Source organism: Coccomyxa subellipsoidea (assembly GCF_000258705.1).
Source record: "Coccomyxa subellipsoidea C-169, whole genome shotgun sequence".
Taxonomy (NCBI): Eukaryota; Viridiplantae; Chlorophyta; class Trebouxiophyceae; family Coccomyxaceae; genus Coccomyxa; species Coccomyxa subellipsoidea.
Window position 1 is genome coordinate 509,769 of NW_005178036.1, and position 15,458 is coordinate 525,226.

Genomic DNA, 15,458 nt, shown 5'->3' on the forward strand with positions numbered 1-15,458 from the left:
CACTGCTACTCAGTAGCAACATCCTTGCAGAGCTGCTCAAAGTCTGCCAGCTCAGCTGCAGAATCCCTCCACTCTTCATCTTTTTGCAGCCTGCACCACGTAGCATTAATAATGAGATTCTCTCCTCTTCCAGTCCACTCCACGTCTCCCAGACCATCAGTAACAGTTCTAAACGCATGAACACTTCTAGACTCATGACCCCAGCGGTTGCTCTGTGACCCCACTGCTAACCTTACTTTAAGCCTGCAGATCCGCCGCAACTACAAACAGCACTTTCAAAAACACTGCACCTGCAGGAGCACAGAATTGCAAAATTCTATCCTCTGGCAGAATCACACCTGGCTAGCAATTTCCTGCGCGCGGCATTGAGACGCCCGGCCGCCGCTGCCTTCCCCTCGCGAGTTGTGACAAATGCAACAGCAGCCGCAATCGCGCGGCGCGAGCGCAGGTCGGCCTCATGCGCGGCGGTGGCCGATGCGGCGGTGGCGGGGCCCCTTGGTTCTGTGGGGACCGCCCTTGGCAGCGGGGGGCCCCATGCCCTCAAAATTGCCTCCCAGACACCGGTCCACACCTGCGAAGGGCAACAACTTCAAAGACTGTAAATGGTCGCAGTGCCAAACGAATTGTTGGAAGCAAGGCACAACACTGGTACCGGCTCGTTGCTCCTAGTTGGCCGTGCCGACTGCCGCTTGACGCAAGCTTAGGCATCTGCAAAAGAATTTACATTTTAAAGCAGCATAAGTGGCATTGCACGGTGGTGACCGGTGAGAAACAGCCGGAGATCTGCAACAGATTGGATGACATGGCGCATTGAACAAAACCTCGTGCGAATCTCCCGACAAATCTCAGCGTTCACATTGCTTGGGCTGTAGGTGCGCCAGCACTGGAGTACTCAGAACTGGCCAGGAAGAGCGTGCCTGATCATCCACATTGGATGGGCTTGGCAGCTCCTCAATCGGCAATGTGACAGTGCTGCGCTCCCAGGCATGCTTGCTGGGGTCTGGAGGCTCCAGCCTGGCAGCCATCCTGTTTAGGACCTCCTGCGGCACGCGCTCTGCTTCGCTGCGCAACGCATTTCTTGCGGACGTGTCCTCCTGGGAAGCAACAGGAATCGTGTGGATGCGCATGTGGCAAATAATAGAGCGCAGGAAAGTAAAACAGATGAGTGCTTCTTAGTCCGCCCAATCTAGAGGAGCACCTGAGAAATGGGGGAAACCTCAGAAAATGGGGACAACCCCCTCATGGCCTGCCCAGATGTAAATCGAGCTGCAAAGACAGAGGATGGGGAGCTTGAAAGTACAGCAAATTCACGGATAGATGAAGGTTAGAGACTAGGACTGTTCAAGCAACTCCCTACGTGCGGACCCCTCTATTTGTGGTGCTTACCAGGTTGCAGGGGAGGTAGATGACTGCAAAGGCTGCCTCAAGCTGCCGTGCCAGCTGGGCACATTCACGTCTCATGCTCCTGCACAGTTGAGTTAGTCTTTTGACAGATTGGAGGGACGTCGTGAGTCACCACAGGCGCAACGTATCATTATCATCAGTGACACACTGTGGAAAGATGGAGGAAACCTGTAGAACATGTTGTCATCTAGGAGCACCAGAAGGGGCTTGTCACTTTTTCCTCTGCCCATCAGATGATCCTTTAGCTCCTGGAATATACCCGCTCTGGATGCCTATCCCACACATGACAAGAGCGTCAGAGGTGGCCCGCTTCTTTGTGAGAATCTGCGCATTGCATGGCCTGGAACATGGGGGAATGGGAGGCAAGCCTTCACCTTCCACACGCCTGCAGTGGCCTGGTCCCACTCCTGGCATTCGTTGAAACCATCGGGCAAGGACGCATCGAAACAGATGTGTTTGATCTCGAATCGTGGCCCTGCATTGTGCAGTAGTGCTTTACAAAGCGTGGTCTTGCCGGCGCCTGGGAGACCACACAACACTGCGATACACACATCTCCTCTATCTGAGTTAGTAGAGTCAGGCATTCGTAGGGAGCACTGAATATGGTCTTCAAGTGAAACAGTTTCGGAGTTGGACACCTTGGGCAGGAAACAATCACAGATGAGCCCACTATTTTCGGAACAGCCATGACATCCACAGCAATCTGTGAGAACGGAGCCGCAAACCCTTCAACAGCAAAATAAAATTACAGTAGAATCCTATCAAGACAAACCGTGCGCACGTTAGCAAGAAAGGTGTTGCCCACCTTCGCATGCGTGTTGTGATGCCCGGCACGACGTCGCATCACGCCTCTGTACTTTCCTTGGTCATCTATGCAGAACAGAGCCGCCACCATTTGGATTCTTCATACATTTTAAAAGTCGAATTGTCAAGAATTGAACAATTTGGCATGTGCTGACGCAGGAGCAATGAGCTTGTCTCGGATCGTTTCGCCCCTGGCGAGCAAGATCCGCTACGACATCGAGAACCTGTTCCACCACCAGTACGTTCACCATCCTGTGTACTTCCGAGACACAAACCTCAAGCCGGGGGGTTCCCTCTACGCGGACAAGGAGCGAGCCGACGAGATGCTGTACTTCACGAAGGAGAGCGCAAGGCTCCTGGACAACATCCTTCGGAAGTGGAACGCAGAGGTGTGCAATCTACTTCCCTTACACTCCAAAACCACCGGTTGCCTAACCGATCGCAGCATGAAAAAAGCCCTGACTGGCAGCTACTGATGGGTGTGCAGAGGGACTGGATCGAGTACCAGGAATGGCTGGGGCTGCACAAACTGCGGGTGCGTATTTTTGAGAGAATAGGATACATGGCAAACTGTGCTGCTGCAGATCATTCTGCCGCACCGAATTGGGCAATATGGCATGCGTCTCTTTGCATGATTGCACACACTTGGCTTAATTTCTGCAGTCTTGGCGCCAGCATCTCAGACACCGTGCATGCCATAGAATGAAAAGTGCACCAGCGGTATATAGCCCCAGTTGCTTGGCCCTGGTAGAGGACAGAGTCTTTGAAAAGCTTAAACATGGTGCTGAATTGCATGCTGCATGCAGATCATCGTGAGGAAGTGGGATCTGACCAAGTCTGAGCGCGAAGGTGAGCACAGAACAGAGTATCTCTTGAACGCCCTTGGTCACGGAAATGCCCAGATTTTTCAACGGGACATTGGTAAGAGTATCAGGGATGTGCACTTGAGTAATGGGATGAATTGATGCTTCCCATACTTGAGCTACAAGCGGCATCAAGTGAGTGCTTGCTGTATGCTCTCTAGATGAGAGACTTCTCATAAAAGTCCCTCCTAAAACCATTCCTTTGATCTGTCAGACAGCGCTGATCTTGACTATGTGTGATTTGTGACTGCAGCTCTGAAGACCTGGGGAGCTGCATACTAGCAGCCTGACAGCATCATGCATGGAATCCGGTACAAGGATGTTCATAGCAATTCCCAAAAAAAAGCCACAGAGATGCCATACCAGTGGTGATGCCATAATGATCCCTTAAGATGATGATACCATGACGATGAAAGGCTTTCCAGGTCTTTCGCACCAGAAGTGTGCTTCTGAAGGGACTGCAGCCCAGTCAGGAAATGTGAGAAACTTTGTCTTATCTGGCAGAGTAGTAGCAGCAGATCTCCGCCCACCACTGAAAATCCTACTAGTCCAGTATGTGCTTAGTGAAAAGTGGGAAGTTTGTCCTGCAGTCATGCCCTTGCTGGCACTGGAGCTGCAGGGCTGGGCAGGGGTATCAAATTAAGGGGATCTTGATGTCAAGATCCTGGGCTGTCAACAGGTCCTTGGCTGGATCAAAAAAGGTGCAAGTGTCTGTCACATGTGCACCTCTGCACCTCTGTGTATATCATTGATAATGCCATTGGGTGAGGCCTACTCAGGGTGAGTGGATGTGCATGCACAGGTCCCTTGCAACAGCTTGAGCAATGCGATCGTTCATGAGCATGTGTAAGAAGGGTCGAAACAAGTGTCCCTGGGAATCAAGTGGGCCGCCTAGGAGGCTCACACACCACGCACTGTGCTGCCTGAATCTGATGTGTCCCAGTGGTAGGCCGGGCAACTTGCTTGAAACCTGTAACATGACGGTAGCATGCTGCGCAGGTGGCCGCTGGCTACGGTATCCTGAAGTATGAAATAGCAGCTGCGCAGCATGCTCTGGAAACAATGGCGATCTCTGTTCATGACTAATGAGCTTGAGCACAGCTTTGGGCAGGGGCCGTCGTGATCCGTATGTAGCTGCCGGATTCAAACTGACGAGCAGGTTTCAAAACACTGTGGACAGATGGCCCACCTTCTTCCCAGGAGGGGCCTCTGAAATCCTGTGGCCACGATGCACTGGAGAGAGGGTTGCATGCCACCTAAACAGGCGGTTGTCGTGGCACAATTCCAGAATGTGTGCCAGATGCTCAAATTGCGCTCGCGCTTTCCACAATTCCAGAACATATTTACAAAATGGCTGCCACTATGATGTCCACCAGCTCTCTTCGTGCCCCTGTGGCCCGCGACGCATTCCGCACCAGCACAAAGTCTTCCCCGGCGGCTCGCAAGGGATTGCGGGTGCTGGCTCTCGGCCCCCAGGCGGAGCCCAGCAAGGCTGCCACTCCCGATGACATCCTCGCATGTGAGTCGCAGAGCCCATTTCTTGCCTGAAGGGGTAGAAAGGGGTTCTATGACCGAGAGTGTTGGTTCACATCAGGCGTGCGCTTGGTACACAATAATGATATTCCTGAAATAAATGAGGTCGGTGGAAGTCTCACCATACAAGGGCAAAATTACAGAATTTTGTCGCTATCTGGTGGTTGCCTTGGAATTTGGACTGCTGATAGTGTGTGAGGTGAGATTCGAGCAATTGTGGTTGAGTGGTTCTGTGCTCTCGCAGACGCTAAGACCCTCCCGGGTATCAGCCAGCCCTTCCCTGACATCTTCGACCCTGCCAACCTCCTCTCCAACGCGACCAGCATTCAGGAGGTCAAGCGGTGGAGGGAGTCTGAGATCACCCACGGGCGTGTGGCCATGCTTGCCGCTCTGGGGTGGATCGTGGGCGAGTTCGTCGCCGACAAGAAGTTGCTGGTGAACAGCGACGGCCGCATCACAGGTACACCTGGTTTCGCATCGATTCTCTGAAGAGTGGGGAATATCCTTTGTCACGGCGACGGCATGTTAGTTCCCAGCACGTGGGTATCCCTTTGGATGCCTTCGCTCTTGATCGACATTAGTTGGATTGTGCTGAAATCCAATTCTTGCTGTAGTGCCGTGGTGACATCACCCTGGTGTTGGAGGTTTCCGCAAAGTGAAGCCACATAGTGCCTTTGTTGATCGGCCTGGGTGTCGAGTCATGCAACTTTTGGCACCGCAGGAAATCACGATTAGCGTAAATGCTCTTACGCACCCCAGGACTCTGCAGTCACATCTCTAAAATTTTGAGGAAGGCAGCCACAATTACTTGGCACACTGCCTGCACAGCACCCTGGGCACATCACATGCACCTTGGATGTCAGCATGCTTTGACAGCTGGCTGGGGTGCTGTGAAGGGCTCGTGTATTGAAGCATTGCAGGAAGCTATTTGTCAATTATTCCTAGATCGGCTGACAGGATGTGATCTGTAATTTCCGCTACAATGCAGGTCCGGCCATCGACCACTTCCAGCAGGTGGAGTACAAGGGCGCCATCTTCTGGGAGCCCCTGGTGTTCTCCATCGGTCTGGCCGAGGCATGGCGCATCGGTGTCGGCTGGGCCAACCCGTCCTCCGACAAGTTCAACCAGCTGCGTGACGACTACAGCCCCGGTGAGTCAGCTGCTGCAGCTGCTTTGAAACTAAATCTGAGACCTGTGCTGCAGTGTCTTGCACCTGCATTCAAAGCCGTGCTGCGTATTTCGAAGTACTCACAGCTGCATACTTTGGGGTACATTCTTGGTGCACCGTGGCAAGGTACTTCAGGAGGTGCAGAGGTACAGACGGCCAATAGAACCCTTTGTGAAATTGGTAGGCATGCAGCTGCTGATGCCAGTGAGCATGCATGTACAGCGGGTGTTCATCCAGACTGGCACGGATGCTGTATGTATCCGCAGCCTGTCAGGAGGTCTAGCAGACAGGTAGGTGTGCTGGATTGAGAGTGAAGGCCGTCTTTCTATCTCCTGCTAGCCTGCTGTCATCGGCTGACATACTAATTCCTTGTATCTGCAGGTGAGATCGGCTTCGACCCCCTCGGCCTGACCCCCACTGACCCCAAGGAGAAATACGACCTCCAGACCAAGGAGCTCAACAATGGCCGTCTTGCCATGATTGGCATTGCTGGCTTCGTTGCCCAGGTCAGAAACTGATCACTGTCAATCTCACTCTTCCTGCCCGGTGTGCGTTGCAAAGTCTAAGATGATATAAAACTAGCCATTGCCACTATAATGCAAGATTCTCCCCTGCTATAGCCTGTTGAAATTAATATGCAGACCCACTGCGGCGGATTATTGCCGCACGGTTTCATGGGGCTAAGAGAGAGCAGTCTACAGAGTTTGCAGCACTCCCAGGTCCTGTGTTTGCTTAGGATTTTGCTAAATTCTTGTCTGGTTGACTTTAATACTTTTCACCCCTTGCTGACAAATGTTTATTTTTGTCCCTGCAGGAGCTGGTGAAGAAGCAGGAGATCTTCTACCAAGTGGGAGACACCGTGAAGGGCTCTTCCTCGCCACCCTTGTAAATGTTTTGAGCAGATTCCGGGAGAGAGTAAATTCTTGCTGGAGTGGTGAAGGACACGCGATGAGAGAGAGCCTTTTTGCTGACCAGTAGCACTGTTTATTCAGCTGGCCCTAGCATTTGCGTTGCCTAGATCCGAACATTCTTGTGGGTTTGATTATGCATGCTGAAGATGAGAGATTTTGGAAAATGATGACAGATTGCAGTGCTGTGTGGATATACTTTGAGTGACTCAGGCATGCTCGGGGGTGTGGCTGTGCACAGCACTGTCTCTTCCTGTAGCGCATGGCCTTGGTAGTCTGTAAATATCAGCGATTGTTTGTTGACATCAATTTCAAATGCTGTTCACAGTGCATGTGTGTCCTCTGACATCATCGCACATTCATCATCTAGGCAGAAAGCTTAAAACCTTCGTGGAAAAGGCAGGATTGTCCTTACCATTGGTTTTTGATAAAGCCTTCACCCTCCTACCGTGACAGATTGCCATTGTGCTGTTGATCATGATCATTGTTTGGCACTATGTCATCAGCCGCATGGCATGCCTGTTACACCCATCGTGACGACCCTGTCAGGTGGCAATTGAGACAACTTTCCTGATGGTCCATCAACTCCATTCAACACATGTAGAACTTGCAGCAACAACACAACAGCCTGATTATGATCAGAAGCTGAGGTTTTCGTCAGCAGTTACTAACAGCCTAATCTGGCAAAGCCCCTGTGCGTGCCTGCAAACTATGAAGCAGCAGCTTTGACATCAAAGCCTCCATATCGCTATTGGATTCATCCTTCTGCTATAGCCTTACGAAGAATAAATTTTTTGTCTCCATCGTGCTGTTTCGTCAAAGAGGTAGTCTCCACGAGTAATGCAAGGTAAGGTACTAGTGACCTTCTCAATGCCAGAACTGCATAGCGCCGATTGATGCTTTGCCACGATGCAAGATCTCTTTTTACGAGGGTGAGTTGGCGTCTGAAAGACTCCGTTCTATGTCGTTGCAGGGAAGATCATGAAGCCAAAGCAATATAGCCTACCTGCAAAGCAGCAGAGGCCTCGGTCCAAACGCAAGGCCGCTGACTCTGCCGTGCGAGATGCGTACATAGCGAACAAGACGCAGCCTTCACCGACCTCTAGCACAAGTGCGTCCGCCAACTTTTCCGCTTATGGCGATTTTCAAGGCTATATTGTTCGTATTTTCCTGCAGCACGATCGAGAACCACTCTCAAGTAATCGAATACGCACTGCCTTGCACAAAACCGCCAGTCTTCCAGGCAGGCAGTGATCAATGCGCATCTGTGTGCACTGCCACAACGTAAAATCTCTCAACAAGGCGTTCACAAGTTCTTCTGCACTGCAGGCAGCCAAAGTGAGCAGATAATCGTGGAGAGCACACCGGCAAAGCCCCGGCAAAGCCTGCGCGTCAGGCGATCGTCCACCACTCCAACCAGTGCACCAAAGACCCCTCCAAAGGGACCCAACAACCTCAGAAGCCGGCCCCAGACCCCCCAGAGCACAATCCTCACCAGAAGTCGACGAGCCTTCCAGCAGGAGGAGCCTGTCACCCCCATAGAGAGTGCGTCCCTTCACCCACTCCTATCCATAAATTACTCCCATTTCTTTGCAGGACTTACACCGCCCTGACTGCCCTGCTTCTCCATCATTTTGCCCCTTCTCCTTCATCGTTCATCATATGCCACGAGGTACTCATGAACACTTCAGGGATCATTTTGCCCCACCTCCCCCATAGCTCATCATGTGTAAAGAGGTACTGATGAACATTTCAGGAGGTCTTGAGTACCTCCTGCTAGCGCTTCTCTGAGTGACCATTTCCTTGTCCGCCGGCTGCCTGTCATCACCTGATCAAAACCCGAGGATGTGATGTAAAGTTGCTGATCTTTGCACCATGTTCATGCAGGCAGTCAAAGCAATGCCCTGGAAGCAGCTGCAGTCCTGGGCGATCTCTGCTGCACCAATAAGCCAACACTCACAGCCCTGCAGCCCCGTTTCTCTCCCCCAGCTTTCCCTGACTTCTTCTATGGCACTGTTGACTTCCTGGCGCTCACCCTCAAGCGCCGGATACTCGATGCACACATGCGCGAGTGGTTTGCCAGCTTTGGCTGCTGGTATGACCTGCCAGACATGTGCCTGCCTGTCAAGAAGCGGCGGTTGTATCGCCAGGTGTCACCTGCTGCGTCCCAATCTGAGTAGTGTGGCGGTTCTGCAAATTACTTTTGTAAGGTCCGGACCTTACCAGAGCGCCATTGCAATCATCAAATCCCACGAGTCACTTCAGCAGGATGTATTGACAACATCCACAGGTCTGAGGTGGAGTGCTGTGCGCATAATATTATAATTTCCAATGAGAGGCAATAAGCAGGGAGCGCCATCCTTGGCATTGGACATCGCTGTCATGCAGCTGGGTTGGCATGGTGGAATACTTGGGGCTGAGAGGATCCTCAGACCATGCCAACCCCAGCATTTCGCTGCAACACAGCTGTGAGAACCGCAGCACATTCTCACTGGTAGTAACAGAGGTGAGAGACTGGAGCATGCGTTCAAGGAGTAGGCAGTTGTGGGATGCTGCAATTGCTGGCAGATCAGTTTGGGTCTCGATTGGGAATTTCTGAAGCTGAGGATGAGGCAAGGTCATGTCTGCAGAGACAAACATCAGTATCCGTGTGGCAGTAAACACGCCAAGAAAGGTGCAGCAATCATGTGTGACACAGACTCAAAAGGAGAAGAACAGGGAACTGATAAGTGGACATTAAGCGCTGGTAGAGAGCCAAAAAACAGTTCATATCCCATGAGAACAGAGCCTTCGTGGCCAAGATTCTCTGGACTACAAGTGATGGCGCATTCCACTGTTATCTACTAAATTGATTTGCAAATGTCATTTAATGTTCAATACCTGTATAATTTGCGGAAGCCTCATAAGTCAGAATTGTCATGTGCACCTGTGCTATGTTCTTCTACAGAACTTATGCCAAGGTATCCAAGCCTAAAATGGTCACGCTTGCCCCACGTGACAACGCCTCATTTCAAGGCGTCTCTACTCCAGCTGGTCTGGCCACCATATATCACAGCATGCCCTGCGTATACTTTGCATTTCACATCTGAACACACATGAAGTCTTGCTCTCTACCCCCTACCTCCCAGGAAGCTCTGAGCCTTCACTTCCGGTGTCTGTTGACACATCCGTCACTGCATCAGCGCTATCAAAACTATCCTGGATCAATGCCAATGCTTCCTCTGAAACACTAAGAGCTGCAGTGTCACCGTCCATTGTGCTGTTTCCAGCACTTGCACTCTCTGCACCTGCCCTTCCTGCATCCTTGTCAGATGACAATCCCGAGCCTGATCCTGTAGTGTCCCTCAGAGCATGCTGCGGTGATGCAACAGGCGACCAGCTCACATGCACTTGCACTGGCGTGCTCTGCCGGCTGCCGTCCTCTGCATGCCAGTGCACGAGGGCAGCTGCCTTGCCCGAGGAAGTCGCGTCAACATCTATCTGGATGACTCGCCGCGCCCGCGCAGTCGGGCCGGCAGCTTCCGCCGCCGGGGGAGCTGCCGCCGCAGCTTCCGGCAACCCCGCGCTCGTTACTTCCGACCCCTGGCCATTTCCCCCGGATTGCACAGCAGCCGCCGCCACTCGCGATTCTGACTCCATCAAGGACAGCTGGAGAGCTGTTGGCGGGTAGATTGGGGAAGGCCGCTGGGGTGAATCACCGGGGTATGGCGTCCTTGGGTGGGGCTGTGTGGATGGCTGGATGGGTGGAGTTGGCAGCACCTGTTCTGGCACTGCCACCATGATGGCCTGCCCGCAGGGCTGCACCACTGTGCAGTATTTGATTGTGCTCTCCTGCGCAGACACAATTCCTCAGTGTCAGCTGAAATCCTAAAATCATCGACTCTGATGCTGAGAGCTCTGAATTGAGCTTTAAGGCACAGAAGAAGACCATGTACAGTTGGAAGCTCCAGCGTTACTGCTGTCGGCATTGCATTGATTTAGTAAGTGGGCATGTTCAATTGTCACCGGCATGACTGGGCTCACCGGCTGCACATGAGCATGATCTCTGAAGCCCCTGCGCAGGAGCACGACATCACATTAGTTGCACTATTCAATTGTACCCTTCTGCTAGGGCATGTAGTGTGTCCAAGAGAGCACACAAGGGCAGCCTTCAAAGCCTTTAGGTGTATTATGCGGGTGAAAGTAAAAGGGAAGAGTCTGTCCCACCTGCCAGCTTCGATGTCTGCGTCCATGATGCGGTGAGTCAGCATCATGATCTGGTGCTCGCGATGCGTTTGGGTGATGAACAGGACCAGCAGGAATATGACAATCTGCGCGCCAGCACAATAGAGCGTGGTCAAATGTCAGCTTGCTTGAGTGCTTCCAACCCGCACAGCATCCAAGCAAAGCACCAGGACTAGAAAGCTGTAAGATTCTACTCCAGCACAATCCCCGAAACCACTCGGCACGAATCAGGGGAGACTATTCTCTGCTCAGCATGCTTGGCTAGTTGCTCTCTACTTGACAGAAGCTATCGGGGCAACAGGCACAATCGCCAATTTTGTCAAGTGCCTGCCCGGCAGCTCCTGGCCAAATTCCTGTGTGTGATGGAGCCTAAAAGGGGGAATATCACTCTGCGCGTTTATGGCAATCAATTTCGTGTTGTTCTCCATGTTGTGCTGAATGTCCAAAGGGTCTGAGATGCCTGCCACTTACTAAGAACACCAGGAGAGTGAGTCACCTCGATGACCATGAGGATGGCTGCCAGGATAATGGGCGCGGAGCAGAAGGGCCGGGGCGTCCCGGCCGCGGCGACGGCTGCAGCCAGTGCGGCGTCCGCGGCGGCAGCCGACAGCGGCGGCGCAGCTGGGTGCACGGCTGTGCACTCTGAGACTTTGATGAAGACTCCCAGTGCCATGAGGGAGAGCGGCATCTGCATCAGCGAGAACTGCGCAGCACACCCCACAGCACCTTTGATCTTGATTTCTGTCTGCACACTTCAGTTTTGATCCTGAGCCCATGAAACATGTTGGACTGCCGGGAGTGCACTTTCAACGGTGCCTCTGTGTAGCTTGTGATCTACGGGTAATGTCGAGCTGTGGTGCAGCATACGGGGAGGGACAGTGCAGGGACAGTGCTATTTTGAGGTTCACAGGTCTGAGGAGTTGAGAGAACTTACCAGGGGGAAGGCGTGGCCCATGAGGAAGCAGACGATCTCCAGTGTCCGGTTGATGAGCATGGGTATGAGAGGCCATATCTGTGTGTGCACCGTCTGCGGCTGGAGGGCAGGCGAATTGACCACCATCGCCACTGCTAAGCACGCCTGGGACAATTAAATGGTAATCAGCACGACTGTTGAGCTGCAATCCCCCACATGACATTTAACACCGCATACGGAGTAGTGGGAGGTGATCACCACATCCAGAAGGCAGATCGCCATGAGTCGTCGCGGAAGCCGAAGCAGTCTCGGTCTCAAGATCGGGCGGGACGGCGGTGTTGAGGTCGCGCCTGCCGCAGTGGGTGCTGACGCTATCCTCACATGAGCCAGGCCTTCAGACATGCTGTATTGTCTTGCTACTAGCTTCAGTCTGGGCGGTCTAGATCTAATTATCTGCTCACGTTCACTTAAAGCCGCAACCTCAACTAAGCAGCTGTCTGCTCAGCTGGTGTGGTATACTCTGCGCAGTGGTCACTTATATCAAGCGAGACTCTACAAAATGTCTGTCAGCTACATATAACACACACGAGGACTTATTGCAACGGAAACTCGCGCTCATATGCTAGCCACGACTTCCGGAACCACGTTTTTACAGTTAAAGCTTAACGCACATACAACTGAAGGGTGCGGCAATTTGGACAAAGTATATACAATAACTGATGCCGATCACAGATTGGAAACCGCTATTGCTACAGTCAATTGTCAGATCCTGATCATCATATCCTGTAACGCTGGCCTGAGCAAGGGTTTAAACAAATTTGCGAGGAAGGGTTTGTAGAAGCACCACAAGCATACAATGATGCTATTTTCAATGCCAGTGCTTTCCAGTCCAACATATCTTTACTGATTTTCTTTACGATGATATTTGCCACGGAGCTGCCATTCCGGGCTCTCAATTTTGGTGAGTATCACGATCTCTCGGACTCAATCTCCCTTTGGTCCCAGCGTGATGTGTGCAAGCCTCCTAAGACAAAACGCTTCTGATATCAATGGATCATCTGCATGACAAATTTTATGTGTCATTGAGCAGGATCGCAGAAGGCCTTCAGGGCCGAGGCAACTTCACATGCCCAGCATCTGGGGACGTTGAAGTGTCCTTTTCAGGGAGCTCATGGTCTCAGACAGACAATTCAGAAGGGATCGCGTGTTCGTGCCGGAAGAAAGATCGTAGCACAAGCGTTTGTAAGTTTGACTCTCGTCCTTTCATTCCTTGCAGACAGCATTCCACCGATCGAGACCACTGCTTCTAACAGGATGCTCCCCTGCAGTTCAAATTCAATAAGGCACCGAAGAGCGTTGTTCTGGAGACAGTCGTTCCAAAACCTTCATACAACATCCCCCTTGTTCTGGCAGGTGCGCATTGTGCCCAGATTGTGCCTATACAGCTTGAGATGCCCATCACTGTCAGCAGTCGCTTGTCCTACCATGTCTCTATTCTTTGACACCGTCATAACATTGCGCTGTGCAGGCATCACGGGCTTGTCGGCTTTTGAGGGCAATCTCGCGCTGGCTGGTCTGACAGGCATCCTGGGTGCCTTCCTCGCAATCCAGGTATGCATGCATGCCTCCTCAACACATCCTGCAGATGTGCAAACGCTCCTCTGTGGGTCTGATACAATCCTGCCCAGCATGCCTGCACCTCAATGTTGTGCAGGAGCGTCCTTGGGCCCTTGCATTCTGACAGCCAAAGAATTGGCCCCGATCTGGACCCACGGACTTCCATCACCATGTCAGTCAATGCGTCAGGTCGAAACAGTCTGTTCATCTGGAGCAATGGGGGGACCTTGCATGCAGGCTTCGCGCGTGAAGTTCATCTTCAGGGGAGATGAGCTAGAGGTAGCGCTCGGGGAAACGCAGAAGGAAACTGAGAATGCTTTTGTGGGCGGAGCAAATGTTTGGAAGTACAGCACCTTCACCAACTGGGAGTTCTGGTGGCCTGGCTTCCCAGTGCTCGTCTACTTCAAGGTTCGAGGCATCTCCCTCTGCAGATTGCTTCAAATTGTGAGTCCCAATGATAATTCAAAGCTTCCCGGCTGGCGGGGGGCGGTGTAGATGCTGAGCAACGTGCCCATGGTTTATTGGGTCTTGCTCGGTTCTGGCGAGTCCAGCAAGGGGTAAGATTATGGCAGCCTGTACCTGCAGCTTGCAACTGTCTGCAGACGCAAGTTGCCTTGGCAGGAAAGCGTGCACTAGTAATAATTGAAGTTGAGGCATTGGCATAGCATGCAGTTGGCTTTTGCAAGCGGCCTTGAAGCCAGTGCTGCTGCAGTGGCGTGTCCCTGTACAGTAGCCCATACACCGTTGCAGCCCAGAAAGGCGTCAAGTGGGAAATTGAAGGTTGTCCAGGAGATTGGGAGCATGTTGGGTGTCACAATGTGTCCCTGGTTCTGTTGACATTTGTGCCTTGGGTTGTCCAGGAGACGCAGACGAAGCCGGAGGGCCAGATACACTTCTTTCCCATCATCTTCGATGCCAAGAAACTCTACAGCACCATGGTGGAGCGCTGTGGGCCCTCACAGAACAGCGGCCCAGAGTAGTGAGGATCTCACGCTAGACTGAGGAAAGGAGCTGCCGCATTGGCATGCCCGATAGCTTGATGCAGACCTGTTACTTGATGCTCTTTGGCGTTGCAGCCAGCTTGGAGGTTCTTGCTGCATGCAGCCTCAAAATTGACGATTAGGGCAAGCTTGGCTGCCTTGCCCTGACAGGCAGACCCGTGAGCACAGCCTGAGTACTGCCGCCGAAGAGAGATGGTACAGTATTGCAGATCTAACTACGCTCGGTGTAACAGTTAAACAATCTCGATCGGGCATGTTGGAGAGCTCCTAGAATTTCAGATCTGCAAATGCCACGTCCAGGCACTCTTTCTATTATAAATAATTAAAGTAACCATGCGGTCACTGCTATGCATTCATGACTGCTTTGTGCATTTCAGCGAGCAACCTCAGTGGCACCAAGCTATCAATCCAGTGCTATGCAGCATGCGCGCATTGGATGCAGCACATATGTCTGCGCAGGATTTCCTATTGTTGCAAAAATGCAAAAATTTTACTAACCTCACATGACCATATTTAGCCATGCAGTTGCGACCCGAGCAGAAAAGGGTCATACCAGTGTAGAAATTATTACAGCAACTGCGCACATGTCGACTGACATTTGATCAAAGAGAGGGGATGTGGCAAGGAAAATTGTTACCGTTGGAAGAACGCCGTCGCGCAGGTGGCGTACACGCGTTCAAATCCAGAAAGGACAAAAGCGTCCACCACGAAGCGGAATTCTGCCATCTTGCACGACACTTCTTCGCATTCTGTGCTCAGAGTACTAATTTGTACGCTTTTTGCTCAAGAGAGCTGTTGTGTCTGCGCAAAGCCATATACCAGCGTTCCACCAGCAGCTGGATTTACTAGCGTAGCGTCGTTCAGCTAGTCCTTGGTGCATGCTGAAGGGCGACTTTCTCATCATATAATCGCTGTTGAGCTCATGACCATTTCTAGACATCACTGTTAGCAAATAGGAACCTTGGCAAAAGTAAGCGTACCAAGATGCTTGCCCCAAGAAAGGAGAAGATATCAACCCTGGAG

At 52.0% G+C, this 15,458-nt stretch overlaps 6 protein-coding genes across 6 annotated transcripts; 4 read left to right on the forward strand and 2 right to left on the reverse strand.

Annotated features, from left to right (window-relative positions):
• Nucleotides 1-5: 5 nt before the first annotated feature.
• Nucleotides 6-1,461, reverse strand: COCSUDRAFT_62949 (hypothetical protein; the record flags this gene model as incomplete). The annotated part of the gene is made up of 4 exons (XM_005647901.1): nt 6-90; nt 339-571; nt 930-1,094; nt 1,387-1,461. The coding sequence occupies 4 exons, from the start codon at nt 1,459-1,461 to the stop codon at nt 6-8; spliced, it is 558 nt and encodes a 185-aa protein (XP_005647958.1).
• Nucleotides 1,462-2,372: 911 nt separating this feature from the next.
• Nucleotides 2,373-3,353, forward strand: COCSUDRAFT_62950 (hypothetical protein; the record flags this gene model as incomplete). Its single annotated transcript, XM_005647902.1, has 4 exons — nt 2,373-2,597; nt 2,696-2,743; nt 3,015-3,057; nt 3,325-3,353. 4 exons carry the CDS (start codon nt 2,373-2,375, stop codon nt 3,351-3,353), a joined length of 345 nt encoding a protein of 114 aa, XP_005647959.1.
• A 1,068-nt stretch (nt 3,354-4,421) lies between these two features.
• Nucleotides 4,422-7,073, forward strand: COCSUDRAFT_65904 (hypothetical protein; the record flags this gene model as incomplete). The annotated part of the gene is made up of 5 exons (XM_005647903.1): nt 4,422-4,590; nt 4,849-5,064; nt 5,593-5,754; nt 6,154-6,278; nt 6,587-7,073. 5 exons carry the CDS (start codon nt 4,422-4,424, stop codon nt 6,659-6,661), a joined length of 747 nt encoding a protein of 248 aa, XP_005647960.1. The 3' UTR covers nt 6,662-7,073.
• Nucleotides 7,074-7,661: 588 nt separating this feature from the next.
• COCSUDRAFT_62952 (hypothetical protein) lies at nt 7,662-8,860 on the forward strand (the record flags this gene model as incomplete). Its single annotated transcript, XM_005647904.1, has 3 exons — nt 7,662-7,791; nt 8,010-8,225; nt 8,568-8,860. The coding sequence occupies 3 exons, from the start codon at nt 7,662-7,664 to the stop codon at nt 8,858-8,860; spliced, it is 639 nt and encodes a 212-aa protein (XP_005647961.1).
• An 841-nt stretch (nt 8,861-9,701) lies between these two features.
• COCSUDRAFT_62953 (hypothetical protein) lies at nt 9,702-11,964 on the reverse strand (the record flags this gene model as incomplete). The annotated part of the gene is made up of 6 exons (XM_005647905.1): nt 9,702-9,715; nt 9,968-10,511; nt 10,686-10,734; nt 10,887-10,990; nt 11,401-11,607; nt 11,839-11,964. The coding sequence occupies 6 exons, from the start codon at nt 11,962-11,964 to the stop codon at nt 9,702-9,704; spliced, it is 1,044 nt and encodes a 347-aa protein (XP_005647962.1).
• Nucleotides 11,965-12,728: 764 nt separating this feature from the next.
• COCSUDRAFT_23477 (hypothetical protein) lies at nt 12,729-14,688 on the forward strand. The gene is made up of 6 exons (XM_005647906.1): nt 12,729-12,778; nt 12,908-13,059; nt 13,146-13,230; nt 13,346-13,428; nt 13,672-13,842; nt 14,295-14,688. Exons 1-6 carry the CDS (start codon nt 12,736-12,738, stop codon nt 14,412-14,414), a joined length of 654 nt encoding a protein of 217 aa, XP_005647963.1. The 5' UTR covers nt 12,729-12,735; the 3' UTR covers nt 14,415-14,688.
• Nucleotides 14,689-15,458: the final 770 nt, after the last annotated feature.

What these genes read in the sequence shown, in the direction of transcription:
- COCSUDRAFT_23477 (XM_005647906.1), top strand. Translation starts at nt 12,736, where the DNA reads ATGATATTTGCCACGGAGCTGCCATTCCGGGCTCTCAATTTTG. An exon ending in ATTCCGGGCTCTCAATTTTG is followed by an intron (nt 12,779 to 12,907) that starts GTGAGTATCACG and finishes GTCATTGAGCAG; the next exon opens with GATCGCAGAAGGCCTTCAGG. An exon ending in CATCCCCCTTGTTCTGGCAG is followed by an intron (nt 13,231 to 13,345) that starts GTGCGCATTGTG and finishes TGCGCTGTGCAG; the next exon opens with GCATCACGGGCTTGTCGGCT.